The sequence below is a fragment of the Xenopus laevis genome, chromosome 9_10S (genome assembly GCF_017654675.1).
Source record: "Xenopus laevis strain J_2021 chromosome 9_10S, Xenopus_laevis_v10.1, whole genome shotgun sequence".
NCBI lineage: Eukaryota > Metazoa > Chordata > Amphibia > Anura > Pipidae > Xenopus > Xenopus laevis.
Genome location: NC_054388.1, coordinates 46,052,643 through 46,079,150, shown reverse-complemented (window position 1 = coordinate 46,079,150; position 26,508 = coordinate 46,052,643). Strand labels below are relative to the sequence as shown.

Genomic DNA, 26,508 nt, shown 5'->3' with positions numbered 1-26,508 from the left:
TGTTTTACTATCTAATCTTGGATATATGTCTCCATCTTGCCCTACTATTTATTCTTGCTCTATTGTCTTCATCTTCATTTATTTGCTATGCCCACCCTTTCAGTCACAGCATTTTACTTTATATGAACCCTAAGGCTAGGGCCAGACGGCCAAAATCAGCCTTTGACTTTGCATTTTGCGCCGGAAACCTCCAAATGTGTTTGTGTCGAAGTTAACGCAAGGCTTCTGGATGCAAAGCAAGAAGAGGATAGTGCTAGCGGAGAGGGTCTGAAATTGGCCTGCGGATTTCAGTAGGCTGATTTCGGCCCCGTCAGGCCTAGCCTAAAGACTGCTCTGATGAATCATACTGTGGAAAGTATAATAACGGTTGAGAGAGATTCAGATGTTATATTTCAGGTGCCACTAGCCATTCTTTTGCAACCCCAGGGCATCTGGCTCTGTGGGTGTACATGGAGTAAGAAGATAAGTTAGGCCCTGCAGGCGGGACACAGAATGTACTGTAAATATTGCTGTCCAGGCATTGCAATAAATAGATATAAATATAAACAATGGCGAGACAGATATTTCCCTTTTCATCTTTTTCCTATGTTCAAGTGAGTGCAAGTTTTCTTTTTTTAAAGCTATCTAATGTCATCACGACTGATTAAGGGAGAGAAATCCACATCCTTACGGCTCTCACTGTAAAAAAAACCCTTCCGAATATTTAGCCGGAACGTCCTTTCTTCTAATTGGAATGGGCAGTCTTGTGTCCGCTGGAACCTACTGGTAAATAGAGCATTAGAGAGATTATTATATGATCCCCTTATATATTTATACATAGTTATCATATCATCCCTCAAGCACCTCTTTTCCAGTGTGAACATCCCCAACTTAGCCAGTCTTTCCTCATAGCTAAGCTTTTCCATGCCCTTTTTTACCAGCTTAGTTGCCCTTCTCTGTACCCTCGCTAATTCAATAATGTCCTGTTTGAGTGATGGAGACCAAAACTGTACGGCATATTCTAGATGGGGCCTTACAAGTGCTCTGTACAGTGAAAGAATTAACCCCTCCTCCTGCAAATCTATGCCCCTTTTAATACAGGTCAAATCTTTATTTGCCCTTGATGCTGCTGACATTGCTTGCTTGCTACAGCCAAGGTGATCAGGGCCGGCCTTAGGCCTATTGGACCAATTGGGCCCAATAGGGCCCCGCACCTCGGGGGGGCCCCGCACCACAGGGCAGCACAGATAATATTTCCCTCAGCACATGATGCTGCCTGGCCTGCCCCCAACTTTGAGAGTCCAGCCCATCCCCAAATCCATAGGTCCAGCCCACCCCCAACTCTGATAAGCCAGCCTATCCCCCAACTCCATAGGTCTAGCCTGCCCCCAACTCTCATAGGCCCAGCTTTCCTCCAACCTTGATAGTCCCTGCCTGCCCCCAATCCAACCAAGCCTGCTCCCAAACCGAATCAGCCCAGCCTGCCCCAAACTAATTGGCCCAGTCCACTTTCCTATTTCCTCCCTCTCTCTCTTACCCTGTGTGCCCCTATTATGTGCCCCTATTTCATCCCTCTCATTCTCTTACCTTGTCTGCCCCTTTCCTTTCTAATTTGTGCCTGTATGCCCTTATTTTCCTAAATACTTGGTGTGTCAGTAGCCAGCAACACTTTGTCTAGGGGCCCCGCCAACATGGTCCCAATTGGGCCCCACATTTGATAGGACCAGCCCTGAAGGTGATTATATACAAGGACTCCAAGGTCCTTTTTTATTATGGATATTTTTACATCCCAGGTGCAGGACTTTACATTTATCGACATTGGATCTCATCTGCCACTTTGCCATGGCACCCAATAGTGGACCCAATACAGAACCCTGAGGGACCCCACTAAAAACCTTACTCCAAGTAGAATATGTACCAGTAACAACCACCCTCTGTACCTGATCCTGTAGCCAGTTATCTATCAAAGGTTTTCATTAAGCCCAACAGCCCTAAAGGTGGCCATACATGGAGAGATCCGCTCGTTTGTCGATGTCGCCAAACGAGCGGATCTCTCTCCGATATGCCCACCGCAATATCAGGCTGATCCAATCCTGGGCCCTAGGGCCCAACGATCACATCATAACGAATGGGAATGTATGGCCACCTTTAGTTTAGTAAGTGATAGATCTGCTCAGTGCCCCTGCTCCATTGATTTGAATCCGATCAGCCTGTGTGTGGTCACACACAGCGGAGCTGAAGCTGAGGTCAGTATTTGGGCCAACCTCAGCCTGTGTCCGCATACAGGCTAATCAGATTCAAATAAATGGAGCAGGAGCACTTAGCAGAACTGCTGCTCTTAGCCTGCAAAAATACACAGGCTGACAACAGTCCGAACCAACAGCCTGTGTGCCCATAAACTTACCCGCGCCTCCTCTCTCTCTTTCCACAGGTAACTTAGATTCGCCAGGATTATGAGCTGTAGATTAAAGGTCTCATGCCAGCTACAGTGAGGCAAGAGCTTGAAGATACCATCACATCACTGAAATCCCAGGTACAGTGCAAGGGCAATGAGATGGATTTTTATCAGTGTTTGTCAGGTGTGGTATATGTAACCAACTGGGCCTCTGTTGCACATAAACTTTTTTCAGAAGAGGGCACAGGTTCTCCAGGAAGACTTTGATATTCAGAAGAGTAAAAGGTAAGAGGGATGGGCACATGCCATGCTCTCCACCTATTCCTGTGCCTTGAAAAGTCTGATGGAATAAAAAAGGTTTTAAAGTTGTTTTATATTTTGAGGAAGTAAATCAACTTTTTTCCCTCTGATAAGAGCTGATTGGAAGGCTGCCCAGGCCTAACCACATTGCATGGTAAGGGAATTACATACAGTGTAGGGCCGAACGTCCCTTACCCTCATTACCCAGCAACAGGGACTGGTTTCATGTTGTGGGCACAGGCTCACTCCACAGTGCAAAACAGGGAGACAACTATGCAGTAGTGGTACGTACCAGGAGATACTTGAGACTGGCATCTGCAGCCAACATTCTGGGCCTCGTCTTTGATCTTAATAAATAGCGTTGAGAATTCTGGATTAGTAAAAATAGGTTAACAAATGTCTTTTTTCAGCCTTAGCTGTTGCTTTATGTGTATTTTTGTACAATATAAGCCAATTTCTACTTTCTGATTTGTTATAGGCCTTTCACTTCCTTGGGAATATCACACCCAACTCTCTTTTTTTAGCCCAGAGATACCCCCCAGCACAGAGACTTACCTATCCCAATACATCTTTCTTCCAGGTTATGACTTCCCCTTGTTTTGGCAGCTGGAGTTGGACACCGCAGCCAGACCATGAGCCCCATTAATAATATACGATTCTACAATCTGCCCATTATACCCCATTCCCTTTCATTTTCTCCTCCCTTTTCTCCTCCATTTTCCCATGTCGCTCAAGTGACCCAGAGATTACTAGCCATGTCTGTGCATTTGGGGATATTTTTTTATTGTACAAATCCTTACAGCCTATTTTATTGCTATTTATTCCAAACTGAACCTGTTTGTGCCTTATTTACCAATTATTACTATTTAATATATTAAAGATATTTGGTACTATTTTTCCACATTGCCATTACTCTTGTTACTCTCATTACTAGCCAGCATGTTATCAGTCACTGCCCAAGATATGTACCTGCCAGTCCAGTGTCATAGGGTGATCTGCAGCTTTTCCAAGACAAGCTTGTCACCCTGAAGGCATCCTGGTTGGAAGATACCATGGGGCAAATTTACTAAAAGGCGAAGCTGACAAAAATTCGCCAGTGTGACATCATTTCGGAACTTCACCGATTTACTAACGGTCGCTGGAGCAACTTTGCTAGCGAAGGAGATAGACTATAGTGGTACTTCGCTCCCTAGTGCCAGGCGAATTTGCACTCTGACGAATGGACGTAACTATGCAAATTCACAAATATGCGGATTTTACTGAACTTTACCTTTTGCACTAGACTTGCCTTCACCACCTCAGACCAGGTAAAGTGCAATCGAATAGATAGGAGTTCCTAAAAAAAATAGTGGAAAATTTTTCTAAGTCCCAAAAACGCTAGCGTCTTTTCCTTTTTTTAGGGTGATAGGCTGAAAAATAGCGTAAATTTTTTTTGGGGTAACCAGCTTCCCCCCTACATTTCCTAACATATGGCACATAAACTATACACTGGGCTCATGTGTAGGGCAATATAACAACTTTATTTTATTAATTTTTCCTGGGCTTATGTAGTGTAATGTATTTGCTGCAACATGTACGTCCATTCAACTTTAACTTCCTGCCGTATGCAAATTAGGCAACGCTAGTGCAACTTCGCTTTGCTTGGCACAGTAACGCTAGCGCAACTTCGCAGGTGTTCTGCGCCCTGGACGCAACTTCGGATTTTAGTGAATTAGCATTGTCCTGGCGAATCTACATCTGGCAAAGTGTTGCGCTGTGAACGAAACCGTCGCTGGCGAATTTTCGGAGGTTAGTGAATTTGCCCCCATGGCCAAGCTTTTTGTGTGTTTGTGTGTGTGTCTTAAGCCCTTGTGTGTTTTAAGCCCTAGAGTCCCATAGACTTTGCAGAGCATTACATGTGTTTGTTTCTGATCATTGGTCATTGGCCCAGTTGGAGTCCAGTCCACCATTTGTAATGCAGATCGGGCTAGAGCTTGCAGGCTGGTCCAGTGGTACTGGTTTCCACCTGGGAACTGCTACCTAAATGTGACTTGCTGTGTTGTATCCTGGGATGATGTGCCTCTTATATGGCAATAGTAGTATGAAGTAGTAGTAGTAGTTTCATGGACTAGTGTGCTGCTGCAATGGCAGAAGGGACACATGGCATAATCAGATCTCTACTTGGTATCAGGAATGCAGCTCCTTTGTCATTAGAGCTGAATTTTTTGTGACTTTGCTACACAAGATAATTGGGGTAAAGGGTTTCACTCTACAGAGAGTCCTAGATACATTAAGGACAGTGCTACTTAGTAGGAATGAGCTCAGTGGTCTGCTCTTGCTTTATGACAGGGCTGCCATAGATTCTTTAGTTCTTTAGGGCCAGGGCACACGCTGCTATTTCGGGAGATTAGTCACCCAGCAACAAATCACTTCTTCGGGCGACATCTCCCCAAACTGTATTCCCGCCAGCTAGAATGTAAATCGCCGGCAGGATGGCAGTCGGATCGATTCGGCTTTCTGAAGTTGCCCGAAGTTTCCTTGTGAGACAACTTTGGTCGACTTCGGAAAATAAAGCACTCCTTGTACCATCCCACCGGTAATTTAGATTCTAGCCAGCAGGGAGGTAGTTCGGGAGATTAGTTGCCCGAAGAAGAGGCGATTTGTCTCCCCGAATCTTCTCGTCTGTCTCTGCTCTTGGAGACTAGTATATTTCTTTGCAGGTGTCCTACTGACTGAAATCAGGGAAAATAAGCAACTTGCCTTTGGAGATTGCTGGCTGGAGATACCTGTTTCTGATTTAGTTAAAAAAATGGGAATGTTTAAAAAGCTATGCTGAGGCAAAGCAACCACTGAATTTTAGTATATGTAAAAAGAAAGAAACATAACTATATAATAGGCCAAATACATAGCACTGGGTGATGATGTGTAACGCAGTGACAAGGTGCTTATTATATGATGAGAGAGCCCTTAGCTGTATTAAGCTTTTTGGGGCCTTTATCAAGGTTCCTGTGGGGGGCCGAAACTTTGAACTAATAAAACCTGTTTCCTTTTTTAAAGGGGACCCGTCACCCAAAAAAAATATTCAAAATCCTATTTTATCACATTAGTCAAGCAAAATGAACTTTAATTACTCTATATAAATTATTTGAATCTTGTTTCCATCAGTCTGGGAATTTATAATTATAGCAAGCAGGCAGCAGCCATTTTGTGGACACTGTTATTAAGGCAAGCCTTGTATCATCTCAGAATCTTGTTTGTGCACCAGAATGGGGGACCTGATGTCCATCCCCATGCCCTGGCTGCACAATTAAATGGTAAAGAGAACGGAGGAATATGTGGAGAGCAGTGACAAATAGGAAGTGCTGAATGGAAAGTGAAAGTAATTGTCTGCCCCGTCTTTATGCCCAGGGCATAGAGGAGTGACAGACAATATTTAATTGACTGCTGAGATTTTTAAATGAGTTTACAGCAACTATGAATGCTTTAATAAAAAATAGAAATTGGATTTCATGTTTCATGGACTTTTATTATACAGATTGTTGTGTCTGGGTGACAGGTCCACTTTAACCACATTTGCTTTGGTTGTGTAAATCCTGTGAGTGCCATCACTACAGACATTCTATTTTATCCAGGCCCAGATTTGTGGCAAGGCCATAAAGGCCCGGGCCTAGGGCGGCGAAATTTTAAGGGCGGCATGCCACCCAGCCGCATCCTTAGGCACGCTGGAAACGCAAAGCTCCCCAGTGCTTCTGTGCCTTAAATTGCTGCGGCTGGCGCTAGGAGGGCGGAGGTGAGCGGAAGCGCCCGTCTCTGGGACCATGCAGGCCTGATTTTATCAATTTCTGTACGAGCACCCAGGTCTCTGACTAACAGAAGGTGTACAGCCTATACATGTATATATGTGTATATATATATATATATGTATATATATGTGTATATATATATATATATATATATATATATATGTGTATATAGTCTGTGTAAAACGACCGCACTCTGTAGACCGGACTTAGTATAATTCCTGTGGGTGCAGGGTCCAAAAATTTATATGTAGATTAGCTCATAAGGATCCGCACACCAAAATTCTTTCATCAAAATTCAGTGCTTTATTCAGTACATAGATCCTACGTTTCGGCCCACATTAGGGCCTTTTTCAAGGATCCTTGAAAAAGGCCCTAATGTGGGCCGAAACGTCGGATCTATGTACTGAATAAAGCACTGAATTTTGATGAAAGAATTTTGGTGTGCGGATCCTTATGAGCTAATCTATATATGTGTATATAGATATATATATATATATGTAATATATGTGTATATATGTATATATATATATATATGTGTATATATATATATATATATGTGTATATATATATATATATATATATATGTGTATATATATATATATACAATCTCAGAAGGGCGAGGTGCACACCAGGAGCCTTTAAAGAGTTTAAAAATTTTTCCTTTATTTAATACATCTTTTTAAAAAAACAGGTCAACGTTTCGGTCTTTGCCTAAGACCTTTCTCAAGACCATACACACAACTTTAAAAACAATTTTGTGAATAAATAGCTAAAACCAATTACTCTCACCCAACCCCGTGTTCTCAAATGACCCATGTGATCAGGATCACCACTCCCCTTGTGGGGGCTGTGTTACCCATAAAAACTGTGTCAAATTCAGGACAATATTGGTGCTTCTGTCTGACTAAAGCTTCATTTCAGGTTACACTACTTATAACAAAGTAACCAAACTATTCATATGTCTCCATCTTGTTCAATAACTGTATCAATAGCCACAACAAATGTATCAATCACATAACATATACTGTTACTTTGCAACATAATTAGCTACCTGCCCAGATCACATCAGCGTTGATTCAAAAAACATAAAAAAGAACAGTGTTCATTTAACCCCGTCGGTGCCAGGGTATTCAACTTCCTGATCCAAAACACCTCTCTCTGGAGCAAAATTTTTGACCTGTCACCCCCTCTCCTAAGTGGGGGGATGTGATCTATGGCTATGTAGCGGAATGTAGGTAACCTATGGCCAGCCTTCAAAAAGTGATTCGCCACTGGCTTATTGGTGTACCCATCTCGAAATGCAGTGCTAATAGCTGATCTGTGGCCATCCATACGTAGACGTAGTGTCTGATCTGATTTACCCACATATGACAAGCCGCAAGGGCAGGTTATTAAATAGATTATATGTGTGGTTGTACAGGTAATATGATGTTTAATCAAATATCGTTTACCGGATTGTGGATGTAGAAAACTGTTACCTGGTGTCATAAATCTGCAAGAGGTGCAATTTGGGCATTTAAAACAACCCGGCTGATCATTGCGAAGCCAAGTACTCCGTCTATTGGAATAGCAACCTACTGGGTCCGTTTTAACCAGAAGATCTTTAAGGTTAGTACCTCGTCGGTAGCACGTCATGAGGTCCACAGGGACCACATCGCTCAGGCTCGCATCCGCCTGTATTATGCCCCAGTGATCTTTGATCAGTTTTTTGGTCTTATTAGAACCAGTCGTATACTTGGTACTATAAATGAATTTTGAATACATAATACAGGCAGGGGCCCCCTGTTAAAAAAAACTTGGGGCTCCAACAAAAAAAAATGTAAAAAAAACTAAAAAATAAACAAACATTGGTGGCAGGGGCCCCCTTCTAAGTTAAAAACAAATTGGGGCCCCAAAAAAAATTTGAAAAAAAATAATTTTTTTTTGATCAAAAAAAAAAACATTGGCCGCAGGGGCCCCCTTATAAGTTAAAAACAAATTGGGGCCCCAAAAAAAAATTTGAAAAAAAATTAATTTTTTTTGAAAAAAAAAAAAACATTGGCGGCAGGGGCCCCCTTATAAGTTAAAAACAAATTGGGGCCCCAAAAAAAAAATTTGGAGAAAAAAAAATTTTTTTGAAAAAAAAAAAAATGGTGGCAGGGGCCCCCTTACAAGTTAAAAACAAATTGGGGGCCCCAAAAAAATTTAAAAAAAAAATAATTTTTTTTTGAAAAAAAAAAAAAACTGGTGGCAGGGGCCCCCTTACAAGTTAAAAAAATTTGGGGCCACCAAAAAGAAAATTAATTTTTTTTTAAAAAAAAAAACCCCAAAAAAAACAATGGTGGCAAGGGGCCCCTTACGAGTTAAAAAAAAAATTGGGGCCCCAAAAACAAAAGTTTTAAAAAAAAGATTGGTGGCAGGGGCCTATAGAATATTAAAATAATACATTGGTGGCCAGGGGATTAAAATAAAAAAAAACACAAAACTGGTGTTCAGTAGAATTGAACTCATGGCTTCAGTACTTCAACTTCGCCTCCTTTCGTGACTTCGGGTCTTTTCACCGCTTCAGGACTTCGGCTTCGGCTGTTTTCGTGACTTCGGGTCTTTGCACTGCTTCAGGACTTCGGCTTCGGCTGTTTTCGTGACTTCGGGTCTTTTCGGCGCTTCGTGACTTCGGGACTTCGGCTTTTTCCGTGACTTCGGGTCTTTTCGTCGCATCGGCTTCGGCTTTTCGGCACTTCCGCATTCGGCACTGAAGAGGCAAGACGTACGGCTCGGGCGCTCGTAAGGGGGGCCCGGATCTTCAAAAAAATGCAGCGCTGCCGGGCCCCCCTTCATGCCCGGGCCTGGTACGCTTGTCCCCCCTGTCCCCCCCTGATGGCGGCCCTGTATATATGTGTATATATATATATATATATATATATATATATGTTAGTATATGTAGGGCATTCCTTATATTAGGTGTTCCCAGCCTTAACTATAGATCTGCTCCCCTGTGGGGGGGGGGGGCCTAGGAGTAGTGCCAGGTGACAAAGTCTGAAAACCAGTTAGGGTGACATTTGGGGAGAATGCTCTTAATTCAATATAGGCAGAGTTTCTAGTAAATGGTGGAGTTTAGGGACATCACAGACTGGGCCCCCTGATTCTTTTATACCTTCTTAGATAAAAACTGATCTTCTTATTCCAGCCTTAAGTCACTTGGTTACAGATGGCACAGAGGGAGTTACCATTTCAGATAAATTACCTCCAAGAGTATATTTTCTACCCATTTACAATATCACACTCTAAAATGTCAGCTTCTCCTGTCTGTGTAACATTTGCTGGAAAACACTAGGCGGCAGTGTATTCTTCCCCTGCCCGTGTTTCCGGATGTCCAATGAGGGGGCGGGATCAAGACATGGTACTAGTTAGTTGCTCACAATGTTCCCTCTAAGATGTGCACATTAGTGTTACCCGCAGGTAAGGGTCGGGCGCGGGTCTAAAATTTCTCAACCCGCACATCACTCGTGCACATGTATTTTGAGGCCAGCTCACACATCAAATTGTGGTGCGCACAAAGAATTTTGTTTGAAAACACATTTTACATTTATTCTGATGTGAGCAGATTTTTTTTTATTGTGCACATAGTCTAGAAGAAATAAGAGGGAACATTGGTTGCTCAGGAAGGTAAAGCATGCATACAGTATGGCTGCACCCGGCAGAGCTGAACCCACACTCATTCCCTGATGATATTTATTTCCTGTGTTAGTAAATCAGCCCTTGAGTAATGTATTTCACTGTGTCCTGCAGAGATAGTGAACTTCTTAGATGCTGAGAGTTGTAGTTACATAACAGCTGGCACGTGGCACAATGGACATGTAACTATCTGCTCCCCTAGTTGGCTGCACCAGGATACCTGCCTTGCACTCTAATACTCCTCCTTGCCTGGCGAGGCATTTTCAGGCGACTGTTGAAAAGCGCATCGCCTCGTGTGGTTAGCACAGGCGTTTTTACATAGGCGCCCATACAAAACTGTCGCCTGCGCCGGTCGGGCGACTGTCGCGGCACTTTGTCGCCGCGACCGCAAACGCGTCGCTATCTCCCCGTGTGGAATAGCCCAAAAAGGGCAGTTAAGATGGGGCTGTTTATTATTTGTTCACCATCTCCTAGGACAAGGGGGTTCAGAAAAACATTTGATGTTGTGTTGACACAATTCTGCTTAATGGCTACTGTTCTGCACTCAGGCCCTTCTGCCCCAGGGCAACTCCCTGCAAGCCCAACATGCACAGGGTTAATGATCAAATACACAATGCAACCTAGGCTTCCCTTTATTTCTATTTTACTGATTAGGGAATATTGGAGTAAATATTGCATTGGTTTCAGATCACTTCATGCATCAAATGCCCCTTCTCCCATGGTTCCCTGCTCTGGTAATGACTACCCATGTTTTCCCTATTTGACCTGTTGAGGACATCACCCACTTGCATAACAATAATGGCAGTTATTAAAGAGAGGCAGGAGGGGGGGTGTTCCTTGCCCAGAGGAAGCTGTCATTTGCCCCCGATGACAGATTGAACTGTGTTTGTCTGATTCTGAAGGAAGTCCGGGGGCCATATTGAATTGCAGATGTCTCTTCCCTGAACAATCGGCCACATCTGCTTTAAGGGCTCCTTTGATATGCAGTGCACTTGTTGCCTTGTGTCTGCCCCCTGTTTGTTTGCTGCTAAGTGGATTAGTGCTGTGTAGGGCAAACAGGCTCTTGAGTCTGAGAGATAGTAACAGCACCTGGCAAAACATGGAGCCTAATCTCAAAGAAAAGGGCCATTGAAAAACATCCTGCTCTGGAAGTGCCTTGGCCTATCAGGAGGGGAAAAACACGGGGACAGTCCAAGGTACTGAAGGGCATTGACATTATCCCTAACCAATGGGAGTCTGCAACAACATACAGAGACCTCCCACCAGCAAATATCCCACCCAGATACCCTCCAATGACCCCTGCCAGACCCCATAGCACCAAGCAGCTGGGTTTTTTGTCAGATTAGATTGGCCAGGCCACACATGTCATCTACTGGGTCATCAGGATACACCAGCTACCATTAGGGTTGCCACCTGGCCGGTATTTTATCGGCCTGGCTGGTAAAAATGCTGGTTGATCCCAATGTTATTAATAGGGAAAAAAGATAAATATATAGGAAGGCAGGTATATTTTTCCAGAAAAGGTGGTAACCCTAGCTACCATAGTGACAGTTGGGCAAGGCGGAGACAGTATTGCAAGATGGAGACCGTAAGGCAAGACGGGAGACTGTAGGCAAGACGAAAGGCACAATACCATAGTACACCAGTTACTATAGAGACAGTGGGGACTGTAGGGCAAAATAGAGATTGATGGCGGTTGTTAGGAGTTGTAGTTAGAGCTGTAGGTCAGAGAGCCCTAATATATACAAATATAATGCTTATTTTGAATGAATCCGAAAAACAATTAAGTGTATTCAGGTTGAATTTACTCCCCAAAATAACTTTTTTGGGCAATGTGTCTCATAGAACCAGGGATTAGTTCTATGAAGATGGCCCTTCTTGTGCTTGCTAATCCCTTTCCAGATGATAGGATGAAATAAGGGTAGAGTATGGACTCTTGTGGATTGATCACTGTCACCCCATTGAGAATATATTGCACTGCAGCCGCTCCCAAGGAAGTAGACTATTTGGACCATAGGATTTTAATTGGGTCTAAACCATATAAACCAAATATAAAATCCATGGGTGGGAACGGTTTTCCTTTCCTTTAAATATCTCAAACTGAAGCAATATGGCAGGTGACGCCTGTGTGTCTATAAGAGGTGGCTTGTAAAGCAATATTCGGGTCCCCTAAAATCTGCACAAGGGGGGCCACATCTTTTTGCCCTTATATTCTATTTGATGTGCAAATGGGTTTGACTGCTCAGTCATTGGGGGTTCATGAAAGCACTTTCCTTTTTGCTTTTGTCTCTGGAATCCTTAGCTCCCGACCTGTACATAAAAGGATAATCACTTCAAAGCAAAGTGTTAGCAGTTTAACCCCGGGCTAAAGGCAACCGGACACCCAGGTGACTGACAGCCAAGTGATCACAGGACCCATATACAATGGTTCACCCTTCACATGGTTTTTATTGTAGGGCCATATTGCTGTGGTTACACAGGGGCCCTGGACAGGAAATTCATCAAAGGCAGGTATTACCCCCAAAACATAAGGATATAAACAGCTTAATCTTACACCGATGTGTCTCAAAGCCCCCTTTATAAGTAACATCAGATCTATTCCCAGCAGTTATCTCTTATGGCAGTACTGCTAGTTGGTGAGCCCTGGGACTGCTTTAGCTAGAAGGAAAAGAACAAGAAGGACACTGGTCTATATAAAAGTTGGAATTACACGTACACTTTAAAAACAACAGAAACCAAATTCCACTGGATGAGATCCAAATTTCCATAATGACACCAATTAACCCACCAGTAACCCAATTATCTCCTAGTTTACATCAATAATAAGCCTTGCTAGCTACACACAGGAAGAATCAGCTCTTGTCGGATTTTAGCAGAACCATAGGATCATTTGCACTGACATTAATGTAACGATCAGTAGATGATTTTATCAGATTGTGCCAATATTATCGTAAGATGATATTGGCCCGTGTAGCCACCTTAAAGGAGAACTAACACACCCTAAAGAAAAAGCCCCATCCATAGTGCTTCCTCCCCACAAAGTGCATTAGTGAAACATGTGTCCCTAACTGTCAATCTCACGTATCCATGCAGAGTAAAGCAGTGGAGCTCAACAGCGCCATCTTTCTCATCTTGGTTTTTTCGGATCCCCTTCCCTTCTGCCATTTACCGAACCTTTCTGACACAGTTGGCGTGAACACATAGTGTCGAAGTGGCCCACCAAGATACCAGGAAAACTATTGTTGGGCCCAGGTGTCAGTGGCCCCTCCTGCTTCTAAGCATTTCTAAAAATGTCATGTTTCCTATTTCTGTATGGAAACAAAGGGGCCAAATAGGTGGAAAAATTGAGTATATCATATAATGAAAAAGTACTAAGGCGATACCAATGTTGAGTGAGGATTGGAAAAAAAATAGCTTGGAGAACAGGCCCATGATCTAAGGTTTTCTGGTGGGCCCCTGGCACCCCAGTCTAACACTGCGAACACCGGACTGCCTCCAACTGCGCATGTTTCAAATAGCTCAATGTTGTCAGTCCCTTTCTGAAAAAACGAGAATGCAGAAGATGGCGCCCTTGAGCTCCGCTGTGCTACTCTGCGTGGATACTTGAGATTGACAACTAGGGACACATTTTTCACTAATGCACTTTGCAGGGAGGGGGCACTATGGATGGTAGTGGATGGGGCTTTTCACATTAGGGGTGTTTAGATCCCCTTTCAGGTTAGGGAAAGACAATGCAGAACTCGACCTGTGGAGAAACAACTCTTCTGCTGCTGGTTGGTTGGTAACCAAATACATTGCCTCAACTCAGGTGCAGGTAGTTGTGCCAGGTTCTGGCGCTGAAATCCGCTGGGTCTGTCTGCAGTTCTACAGGCAGAGTATTCAGGTGCAGGCACATCTGGCACCAGGGTAGCACCAGAGAAATGGACTCCCACCTTGAGCTTTCCAGCATCATCTGGTCCTACCCAGAAAGACATCAGGTGTGGGCGCCATCAGCTCTGCATGCTGGGAATAGCCTGCATTTTATTTACATGCCATTTTTGGGTGATCTTGGGGTAATGAGATAAATTTGCCCACTCAGATTACACCCCTGAGCAGCAGTCATGATGGTCTTGTTGGTCTTATTAGGCAATTATCTTAATAATGATATAACATCTGGTTGTTGTGGGTTAATGGAGTCCTGTTTGTGGTGGTGCATAACCAGGGCTGAGAGTATTTTAGCAGGAGGGGAATGTAAGGTTCTGTTCCATGTTGATACTAACCATTACCTGGACTCTTTAATTCAACATTATAGAGCTAGCATGGAATTATGGGAGTTTGCTGGATCGTACAAGTTATTAGCAAGATAGCGTGATTATTGTATGTATCTCACAGTCATAACAAGTTCATGTGATAGAGCATGATGTTTGTACTGCGATAAGCCTGCAATAAAAAGTATTTCTCTGCTCTGCACTTCAAAGGCTGAAGCCACCACACTGATTGCCTTATTACCAATAAAAAGTAATCAGCCTGCCTTCCCTCCAACTAAGCCTCCTATAACCCAACTGTTTCAGTTGACTGTTGGGAATATATTAATTTAAGAACTGATCAGGGGGTTTCCACTAGTTTTGGCACCAGATCCTGAACTGTAGCCTTGTGCCTTTATATAGTCACAGAACCTCTCAGTGACTTCTAATATCCTTATAATTTACAGTAGGGGGTACATAGTCCCTTATAATACATGAGTGATACTCAGAGTTCCCTGTATAACTCAGCCTCCAGCCTTGTGCCTTTATATGGTCACAGAACCCCTCAGTGACTTCTAATATCCTTATAATTTACAGTAGGGGGTACATTATCTCTTGATTGGAGTATACAGTAGGAGGCAGATTAGGTGCTGTATCATTGATATTAGGAATAATGAATTCTTGTATGAGTTCAGTGTCCCACAGAGCTTGCAGTTGTTGGCATATTGAATAAATGCAATGAATTGAGTAACTGGGGGTTGCTATGGTGACACTACACACGTGTCCGATGGGATGGGTACAGATGGGAGGCTCAGATCGGGTTGGCGAGGGCCCACAAATGAAAACCTGCTGGAGGGCAAGGAGGGGAATTCTTGCTCTGCCTTAAATTGCTGACATGTGGAAGGAAGAGGCGGAGCTCCCAGATGAAAGATGGCTCCATGTTTCGTTATGGCATTTAAATAATGTTTTAAAGATGAGCAGAGCAGATTATTTACAGGTTGGGAAAGTCAGGCACTGAGAAAGGGGTTTATAGGAGGGGGGAGCTGAGAGTTTAACCCCTGCCAGGCCACCATTGCCAAAACACAAACTGTTCTTAGCCAGATATTTTGGAGTAACGCTTACAGAATCCCACCAGTTCCTTACACAGGTGGTTGCTATTATACAACTAGACTGTAAGCTCCATTGAGTAATATCTGCTGTTATACCATTTGATTGTAAGCTCCTTTGGGCCAACTCCTTTATTATATCACTGGACTGTAAGCTCCTTGGGTGGATCTTCCATTATACCACTAGACTGTAAGCTCTTTGTTCCAGAGTTTCCTATTATACCAGAAGTCTATGCGTTCTTTGCTTGTGGGGCCCCGCTGTATGTATATTTGGGGGACATGGCTATGGTCAGTTATTAGGCTGATAATGGGTTGTATCATATGTCCCAGATTTCCAGTGATCTGATTTTTACACAGATGAAATATTATATATATAATTTTGATTACTGTCAGCCCACATGGCAAAAAAAGGTTGATACCTACCCTGGCAGCCAAGGTGTTAAAATGAGTTCCATTTGGGTATTTTACCCTGTGCTCATCCTAGGGTCTAACCCAGTAGCCAAGGTGTCTGTCCCTTTAAGAGTGGAGCAGGGAAGGGAGGCAGGGGGTAATGTGATTGGGGCGGCAGGATGAGTGAGTTCTGAATCCTCTGGGACTTGATTGATCTGCTCCTCTGTGACAAGGTCCCTGAACAACTGAGACTCTGCTGCTGTCCCTCTGCTCTTGCACCACAGGGGGGCAGCACCTGGGATAGAGAGTGTGTTTGTGTGTTTGTGGGAGAGGAAGGGGGGTTGTGTGTGCGGAGGGGGCTTGAGAGGGAGTAGAAGCCTGGGATGATGATGATGAATCACACACACAGCGCTGCTGCCAGCACATGGAGCCTTTGATGTGGAGCTGAGCTTGGATGGAGCCCACAGGAAATTTGGTGCAAGGACTGACTGTGAAACAGGACCTGCTGGTGTACTAAAGGGGGAGGAGGAGGAATCTCAGCCTTTGTAGTCAGGGGAGCAGAGAAGGAGACACATTTTGTGGATCAAATGCAGCTGCAGAAGTGGGGTGCACTGACAGGAAACAGGGGGTGTACAGAATGGAGTCTCCAACACGCGCATGGTAAGTGCCTGTGATACGGTGTCAGGAGAGGCAGCAGGGGCTGTGCTGGGAGTTTTTAAAATACTCAGTTTTAATCCCCTCTTTAGGGTATATGTGACAGATTTGTCTCTACCCACCCTTTAACTCCTGCCTCCTCCCCCAGTCCCTCCCAGGCACACCCCCCCCCCCCGGGATGGCTAAAGGAGTTGTGTGTGCATGCCTAGGTGTCACTTAGTTGTACAGGTCTCCTGGAGGCAGAAAGTGGCTTTGGGAGCTGGGACTGTGCCCCCAATCCTGCCCACTTGTCACCCTGCCACCCCCAGTATTCTCCAGCACCCAACAGGAGTATGCCTGGGTGGGCCCATGGATTGGTAATTTTTGGGCAGATCTTCAGAATGCAGAGATGGATGATTATGCACCCAGGTAATGTTGGGCCTCTTATTTTAATGGGAGGGGGTGCACCTATTATACACCTCAACTTGTGCAGCAGTTGCCAGGGATAACTAACCCCCCAACCAAGGACTGAGCAGTAGGGTTATCCTGACTCCATAACAATTCACTTGCCGGTAACGCTGCCTTTATTAATTTATCCCTTTATTTAACAAAATTGCTTTGTTGGAAGCTGCTACAAATTAGTTTTGGAGGTTTTTTTTCATTTTGTTTTTTTAAAGGCAGGATGAAGTATTATTCATGTGATTGTGAGCTGTGCTATTCCACTCAGGGCGGTTATTTTAATATATTTGTCAATATAAATCTCCCCCCACCCCCAGGCAGTGAATCTTGTGTTTTCAGCTCGAGGGAGATTTTCTTGCTTGTGATCTTAATCTTAAAAGGGGAGAAGGAATGGGAGAGATGAGTGACAAATAGACAGAGGCACCGTTCCCTTTCTGAAGGAGGGGGGATGTTGGCTGTTAAAATGACTTTATTTTCCAAATCCCCCATTCTGTACCCCTGTTCTCTGCTACTGCCTGTATCTGGCTCTGGATCAGAACAATATGTTTAGCGCTTGCAACTCACATCAGTGTTTAACCCTTCTGCATCAGAACCTTACTATTGCACCACAACTCCCAGTGCCCCTATAGATGCTGGGAGTTGCAGTGTGGTGGCATATGGCAGTGTGCAGCTTGCTCTTACAGCAATTCTCCCTGCAGATCAAAGCGTCTCAGGGTTAAAGGCATAGTAGACGCTGCTTTTTGATTTGCATTGTAGATGTGTCTGTGGCCAAGGTTGCTGTTATGTGGCAGCGAGTAGTTGAAAGCTGCTAACTCCATGGCTCTCCTTTTGATGTTGGGGTGGATCTGGACTTGATTAGATCAATACTTTCTTTCATTTACAGAGGGAAGAGGACGCACAGGATCCCCCGCTGACTTGAGACGGAGAGCAGATTATCGTGGAATTTAAACCATAAAATAAGAATTACAGAGCTATGAGTAGTTCTTTGTTGGCAACCCTCCTCTCAGATCATAGCAGCAGCTTCAGAGAAGATGCCCCACGTCCCCCAGTGCCAGGGGAAGAAGGGCAGACGACATGCCAACTTCCCATGAGAAGCCAAAGATCAAAGTCAGTGCCCGTCTCATCCAACCCTAGGAGAGATGAAGACGGCATGGGTGAACCTGAAGGCAGCGCCTCACCAGATTCCCCTCTCACACGATGGACCAAGTCGCTGCATTCTCTGCTGGGTGACAAGGAAGGAGCCGACCTATTTAGGATTTTTTTGGAAAGGGAGAAATGCGTGGACACACTAGATTTCTGGTTTGCCTGTAATGGATTTAGGCAGATGGACCTTAAGGATGCTAAGACTCTGAGAGTGGCCAAAGCTATTTACAAAAGGTATATTGAGAGCTGCAGCATCATCTCCAAACAACTCAAGCCCCTGACCAAAAGCTTCCTAAAAGATTTCATCAAAAAGCAGCTCATCAACTCCACCATGTTCGACCAAGCACAATCCGAGATCCATGCAGTCATGGAGGACAATGCCTACCAGGTGTTTCTGACATCGAACATATACCTGGAGTGTGTGCAAAGTGGTGGGGAGAATGCTGCTTATTTCAGCAACGTCAGGGAGTCAGGGATTTTGAAAGTCGTCAGTGGATACCTACCGACTGTGAATGAAGAAGAGGAGTGGAGTTGTGTGGACTTGAAGCAGAAGACCTTGCCCTCTGTGGTGGGTCTCTCTAGCAAAGCCCTAAGGGCTACCATCAGTCTGAGATCCAAGGAGTCAGTGGAGAATGGCTACAGGTAAGCACCCACTTTCTGTGATATAGAGCTTCTCAAGTACCTCATTGCTGATGTCTAACAGGTGGTACTGAGATGCTTCCTGGTGGCGTGATGTCACTTGGGAGCCAGATGTGTAGTAGTGCAGTGAAGAAGGGCCACAGTAGCCCTGTTTTTATTCATCGCTGAGCTAAGGTTTGGCACAACTTAGCCAGTATAACACTCTGCTTTCAGTTGACAAGGTAAAATCAGGTTAGCCTATTGCATGGGTTTAGCACAGTAGAGGGGGATAAACCCTTGCTCAAGGTGGGCAGAGTAGAATGGATCAAACCCTCTTTTGCAGTGAGCAGAGTAAAGGGGGTTAGTCTCTTACTTGGGGTGGCCAAAGTGGAATAGGTTAACCCCTTTCTTGGGGAGGACAGAGTGGAATGGATTAACCCTTGCATGAAGTGGGCAAAGTGGATTGGGTTAACCCCTTGCTTAAAGTGGGCAGAGTGGAACAAGTTATCCCCCTCGCTTGAGAAAGGCTTGAGTGGAGAGGATTATCCCCTTACATGGGGTTGGCAGAGTGTATGGGTTATTCCTTTTACTAGAGAGGGTAGTGTAGAGGGGGCTAACCCCTTGCTTCGAGTGGGCAAGGTATAACAGGTTAACGCCTTACTTGGGGTGGGCAAAGTGTAATGGTTAACCCCTGAGTAGAGGGCATAAACGCCTTGCTTGGAGTGGGAAGGATAGAATGTTTTAACCCCATGCTTGTAGTTGGAATTCATTACATTTATCTGTTTCCCTGACATTTAGGAGTGTTTCTTCTAGTTTCTCTGATCTCCTAATTGTGACCATGTGGGGGGTGCTGGGCTACTGAGATGGTATTTGGAAGCCTCAGGGGATGACAGATCAAAAGCTTAGACAGTGCTGGGTTGTGAGGCAAAGAGGTTGGCCAGGATTGGGCTGTGATGTCATGAGTTTAAGTAAAAGCTCTCAGATTTTCGAATGGAATCCAAGAAGTCCTTCAGGGGAGGAAACGCTAGAATGGGAGTGACGAGAGGAGTTGTGCTTATATGTAACAATCTCCCAGCACAGGGAGTTATATGCTATAACAGGGTGCCATGTGAGGCATAAAGATGTCTTGTGGGTGCAAGGCCTCTAGGTTGTGCAAGTAGCTACAGAAATAGGTGCTCCTCACCCTCTCACACTTAGAACTGATGCACGGAGCAACTGACAGGCTGAGAGTCAAAACGGGAAGCAAGTGCCAGTCTGTTTAGAACTATGAGTGGCAGTTAATGTGTGGTTGCCAAGTAAGCACTTATATTAAATGCATAGTGCGTGGTTCTACAGAGCAAGTGTAGTCTGCAGCATGAATCTTATATAATGGCTTGAAGACAGGATAATGTATTCACTGGGCAATGACCCAGGGCAATCAATCAAATGTTTATTTTCATAGCTCCTACAGCTGGCTGATAAAAAAATCACTGATTGGTTGCTATGGGTTACTGCCCTGGAGCAAATGTGCCCAGTGTTTATAAATGAGCCAAATTGTATTTAACACGTGGCTGCTTATAAAGGGGTGAACCTAGATATTGTAGCCCCCATGTAGAGGTATTAGCTTGCCTGTCCAGCACTGCTAGAGAGAGATCTGAGTGAGGAGGGCTAAAAGGAGCCCTGATGCCTTGCCACCCATACTACTTAAAGCGCTAATCACTTTCCTCTCACCCGAACTGACCTTGCTGTATGAGACTGTGAAGACTTCCCTCTTGTGGCTGTGTTTGTACCTACACTGCCTGATACTCCCAGAGAGTGGACTTACCTCTGCCAGCAGATACCCTGTAGTTAAAAACACCAACTTTCCACTAGAAGCAGACGTATATTAATTCTACATCCTGCATGGCTGATTAGCAACAGATATAAATTGCCATTGCGGACAGCATCTAAATTCCATTTGAATCAATACCTCTATTTCTTTAATAAAGCACTATTCACGTTATTGAGAGCACTGTCTGGGGAGCAGAGAAGGGGTTAAAAAGGCAGTGTTATAGGCTGGGTGTTTGGGCAGTAGCACTATACAAGTATATATTTCCAGTGGCCCCTCTGGCCTTGTGCCTATATTATGGATGCTGTCTCAGGCTGACCTTGACGTTGCATGCTGCATGGCTGTACAGAAACAGGTTCAGTCTGCAGCAGACACCACGATAAAATGTCAGGCACCATTTGGAGTTCATCTGGGTTTGGTTTTAAAGGTTAGAGTTGTTGACGGCAAAAGGTTGTGCTCCTACCTCTTGCTATTGCTTTGGTCTATCATTGTGATTTTAGGCATGACTCCTCATGTCACTGAAATCTCCACCATGTCACTTAAATCAAAAGTTAAGGGAACAAAAACATCAAAAAATGAAAGTGTTTTAAAGTAATTAAAGGAGAAGAAAATGTCTTTCCTTAGGCACCCCCACGTGATCGCATTTACTTACCTGAAACCCCGGGCTGGTGAACCTATTAGAAGAAAACTGCATCGGCCCAGGATTCTTCCAGTGAGCACCACAGAGCGATCGTCTTCCGGCTTCTTCTTCTTTTTTCTCGCGGCTGCACATGTGCAGTAGAGCAAAAGGCCGAATTTTAATGAAAATGCCGACTATTTTGTTCTACTGCGCATGCGTCTACCCCGGGAGATTTGAAGATACAAGAAGCAGGAAGACGATCGCTCCGTGGTGCTCACTATTAGGAGAAAACTGCACCGGCCCTGGGGTTTCAGGTAAGGAAATGTGATGACTTGGGAGTGCCTAACTTTTGACACCCCCAAGTAAAAAGACCATCTCTTCTTCTTTAACATATAATGTATTGGTAGAATGCACTGGTAAAAGCTGTGTGCTTGCTTTAGAAAGACTACTAAAGTTTAAAGGGGACCTGTCATCCAGACACAAAAAGCTGTATAATAAAAGTCCTTTTCAAATTAAACATGAAATCCAATTTCTATTTTTTTATTAAAGCATTCCTAGTCAAATCTCAGCTGTCAATCAAATATTGTCTGCCCCTCCTCTATGCCCTGGGCATAGAGGCGGGGCAGACAATTACTTTCACTTTCCATTCAGCACTTCCTAGATGTCACTGCTCTCCCCACATTCGCCCATTTGCTTCACCATTTAATTGTGTAGCCAGGGCATGGAGATGGACATCAGGTCCCCCATTCTGGTGCACAAACAGGATTCTGAGATGATTTAAGGCTTGTCTTAATAACAGTGTCCACAAAATGGCTCCTGCCTGCTTGCTATGATTTTGAATTCCCAGGCTGAGGGAAACAAGATTCAAATAATTTATACAGTGTAATTAAAGTTCATTTTGCTTGTCTAATGTGATAAAATAGGATTTTTAATTATTTTTTTGGGTGACAGGTCCCCTTTAAATAAACAAGCATCTATGTGCCCTGTGCCTTTTTTCCTTTTTTCCAGCTTGAATGGCTGCCCCCATGGCTACACAGCAGCTTATTTATATAAACTATAGAGTAGTGATGTGCAGGCTGCCTGATGCCCGCGTGTTGGGGCCGACTTCCGTAGTATGTCCTCGGACCGCAGGCAGGTTTGAGTTGAACTGTAGCCTCCATTTTCCCCACCCGCCTTCTTCTGCCCCACTTCTGCCTCTGCTTACGCCTTTTTATATACTGGCGCAGGCCCCGTCCCACTCATTTTGTGACATCACTGGGGGCGGGAGTGGGTATATAAAGAGGGGAGCGCGGCTGGTTAGGGTCAGGTCAAGTTTTTCTTGACCCGCACATCACTACTATAGAGGTCTTTCTGAAGCAAACGCCAGTTTTACCAGTGCAGATCAACAGTACATTATATTTCCATTACTTTGACACACTTTCAGTTTTTGGTGTTACTGTTCCTTAAATGGGCACCTATAAAATAAAGAAGCCCAGTCTGACAGATAGTCCAGCAGCTGACATTGAACTGCTAAAGGACTGCAGGTTGGATAACATGTAAAGTATCAAATGTTCCCTCTTCCCCTACTGTCTCCATCTTGACTTTTTTCTCCATCTTGCCCTGCTCTCTACGCCTTGCCCTACTCTCTACACCTTGCCCTACTCACTACACCTTGCTTTACTCTCTACACCTTGCTTTACTCTCTACACCTTGCCCTACTCTCTACATCTTGCTCTACTCTCTACACCTTGTTCTACTCTCTACACCTTGTTCTACTCTCTTGTTCTATTCTCTACACCTTGTTCTACTCTCTACACCTTGCCCTACTCTCTTCACCTTGCCCTACTCACTACAACTTGCCTTACTCTCTACACCTTGTTCTACTCTCTACATCTTGCTCTACTCTCTACACCTTGCCCTACTCTAGACCTTGCCCTACTCACTACACCTTGCCCTACTCTCTACATCTTGCTCTACTCTCTACACCGTTTATTTTATTTACTCTCTACACCGTTTATTTACTCTCTACACCTTGTTCTACTCTCTACACCTTGCTCTACTCTCTACATCTTGCTCTACTCTCTACACTTTGCCCTTCTCTCTACAGTGCACCTTGCTCTGCTCTCTACACTTTGCCCTACTCTACACCTTGACTTTTTTTGCTCTTGAATTTTTTGCATGATTGGTTCCCAGAGAATTGTGCCCCCCCCCTGTTAAGTATCATTATCCCCACAGAGAAAAGGGCAGGGAGGGGCCTCAGTGTCACATATTTTGCTATGAGAGACCCTGTAATGGAGGTAGTTGTTTACCCCCAGTTCCAATTCAGTGGAATGTCCCCCAGCTGTGAGTGAAATACTCTGGCTCCACTGGGACTGACACCTTGAACTTCATTCCTAAAGAGCAGTTAACGTGCTGCAGGCTGCAATGAATTCTGTGCTGCTGTGGCTAAAGCATCTAATTGTACTGAACTGTGACTGTCTGTGTCTCTGTAATATCTTATTATATTGGGTTCAAATAAATCTCCCTTGAGCCTCACCTATCTGCAGTGTCGGACTGGGACACCAGGGGCCCACAAAAAACCTTTAGACCAGGGGCCCACCCAAAAACCTTTAGACCAGGGGCCCACTGAAAGTATTATTTTCTTCCTTTACTTACTCAACCTCTATTCTCTTTTCTTTACATATTATAACCTATTAGTCCATCTAACCTCTTTATTCTCATAGAAATAGAGAATGGCCATGAAATAAGCCAAATGTTTAGAAGCATGAAGGCCCACTGACACCTGGGCCCACTGGGAGTTTTCCTGATATCCCGGTGGGCCAGTCCGACACTGTATCTGCTGTAAATGATTGACTTAATAGAGAAGAGAGTGGGAGAGAGAGATGAGCCCAAAGGTTTAGAGCTGACTGGCAGTGCATTCTGGGAGTGTAGTTTAAGACAGCTTTATGGCTGACACTACTGCATGTTGAATAGGACTAAATAATGGATCTCCTGGGGGTTTTACAATACTCAACTCTCACTCCTCCCCCTACTTAGGTCCTATAAGAGGAACAACCTCATCAACCCTTATCATGTTATCTCTGGGCATGTTTTTGCCCCAGCCACCAGTGCCAATGAAAGTGAGATCTCCAGCGATGCTCTGACTGACGATTCAATGTCTGTGACAGACAGCAGCCTGTAAGTACATCCCTTGCACCCTAAACTTGTGTCATCTATCCAGGGTCAGGGTGGAGGTGACTTTCAGGAAACAAACCTCAAGCAGAAATGGCTCAGTAAATAATGAAGGGGACTGAAAGGACAGATGGTCAGAGTCTCTGTGTCAGATCTGATGGGTTGGCAGGGTATGGGCTACTGACTGGCAGGGATGGGCTACTGGTTGGCAGGGATGGGCTACTGGTTGGTGGGGTGGACTCTGGTTGGTGGGGGTGCTTTTCCTTTTGCAAAGGACCTATATTGATCAGTGCAGCTCAGTTCATAAATCCATTAATAAAGAACCTGGTCGCTACAATTAAATACAATATTTTAAATTTTATGTCTATAAGCTTAAGTAGCAATAAAACACCTAAACTTTAGTCCCTCATGCTGTGAATTCTCTGCCCTAGGTATATATACCCCAGGTCCTGCACTCATGGGTTTACAAGCTCCTTAAAGGGGTGGTTCACCTTCAAGTTAACTTGTAGTATGTTATAGAATGACCAATTCTAAGCAACTTTTCCATTGGTCTTCATTATTATTTTTTATAGTTTTTGAATTAATTGCCTTTTTCTTCTGACTCTCTCGAGCTTTCAAATGGGGGTCCCATTTAAACAACAAAAGCTCAGAAAGGCTACAAATGTACTGTTATTGCTACTTTTTATTACTCATATTTCTATTCAGGGCCTCTCCTATTCATATTCCAGTCTAATTCAAATCAGTGCATGTTTGCTATGGTAATTTGAACCCTAGCAACCAAATTGCTGAAATTGCAAACTGGAGAGCTGCTGAATAAAAAGCTAAATAACTCATGATAAAATGATAAAAACTGAAAACCAATTGCAAACGGAAGCAGAATATCACTCTGTACACCATACTAAAAGTTAATGTAAAGGTGAACAACCCCTTTAATACTGCATAAATCTTGAAGGCAAAATGCAGTGTGTCCCTGGTGCGTCGCCCCGAAACTATAGCAGGAGGTGAAGTGCAATCGAAGAAGAAATCAGCAAGCACTGTTGTTGTATAAAAGACGACTTCATTTCAGTAAATTAAAAACATCAAAGTCCTGACGCGTTTCGTATCAAATATATGTAGTCATGCCGATTTCTGCTTCAAAGGGACCTACGACTAAAAGCCCAAGCTGCTCATTTAACATTGAACCATCTGACATAATGTGGTGGTTCTACTGAGCTGTGTCCTACTCTGGGAAAGTCCTTATGTTAGGGTGTGTTTTCCCACATTATGCAGACTATTATACCCCCCCAATCTCACCGCCAGCACCCCTGCTATATTGCTCAGGTACGACTGCAAATGACCATTTCTGTCTTTCTCTTCCCACAGAGATGGGGTCCAGCCCTACAGGATGGGAAGCAAGAAGCAACTGCAGAGGGAAATGGCTCGGAGTGTCAAAGCCAATGGACTGGTCTCGCTGCCTCCTTTTCATGTAAGTTTGGGTCACTCCCTTTGTTGGGTGGGGGGGGCATTCATTTTCAAATAAAGATTTAGACATAAACACAATTTTTGGAGAGACAGAGCAGAATAGAGACAAGTGGTGGGGGCAAGAGGAAAGTGACACTTTACATGACTGCTTTCCAATTCGGAATTCTGCAGTGCAACTCCCAGCACCCACTGGCAGCCAAAGGCTTTTTTCACGCAAGTCATTTTGGTTTAGAAAATGGCAGTGATGGTCACTGTAATGTACTCACTGATGGGCTGTTATCAAGATAACCCAACGTTTGGCTGTTAGCAACAGGAACATTATCACTCTCTTGCCTGCCTTCTGTATTCTCACTCTCAGGCATACCTTCAGTCTTACTCTGTGGGTCTATATGTGACACACTTACTGTTCTTTTTCTCCTGACCTGTCCTGTGACTTTCTATTTCATGCTGCCCCTCTCTCCTCTCCTCTCCTGCCTGTCATTCTTTCTTTCTTGCTCTCTCTCTCTCTCTACTACCCTGTCACTCTCTGTCTCTCCTTAATATCCTCTCTCTCCTAGCCTGTCTCTCACTCTCCTTTACTTATTCTCTATCTCCTCTACTCCTCCCCCTCTCCCTCTATTCCCTGTTTCTCTCTGTTTGTCATTCCTTTCTCTCTTCTATTCCCCATCCCTTTCTCTCATTATCTCTCTCCTCTCTTTCTCAGTCTTTCTCTCTCATTCACTGTCTCCTGCCTACTCACTCTCTCCCCTCCCTCCTTCCATCCCTGTCTCTCTTTCCCTCATTCCCTCT

At 44.2% G+C, this 26,508-nt stretch overlaps 1 protein-coding gene across 5 annotated transcripts in view; it reads left to right on the top strand.

Moving 5' to 3' along the window:
• The first annotated feature begins 2,420 nt into the window (after positions 1-2,420).
• Positions 2,421-26,508, top strand: part of LOC108702158 (axin-2) — a 31,658-nt gene continuing 7,570 nt past the window's right edge. Inside the window, exons 1-4 of one of the 5 annotated variants that reach the window (XM_041578054.1) lie at positions 2,421-2,512; positions 17,805-18,706; positions 24,124-24,264; positions 25,621-25,723. In XM_041578054.1, coding sequence (XP_041433988.1) covers positions 17,895-18,706; positions 24,124-24,264; positions 25,621-25,723 — 1,056 coding nt within the window. In that variant the 5' untranslated portion in view covers positions 2,421-2,512; positions 17,805-17,894. Of the gene's footprint in view, positions 2,513-16,180; positions 16,490-16,513; positions 16,892-17,804; positions 18,707-24,123; positions 24,265-25,620; positions 25,724-26,508 lie in introns of those variants that run through there. The other 4 variants (XM_041578055.1, XM_018237661.2, XM_018237660.2 and 1 more) reach the window with 4 other exon arrangements.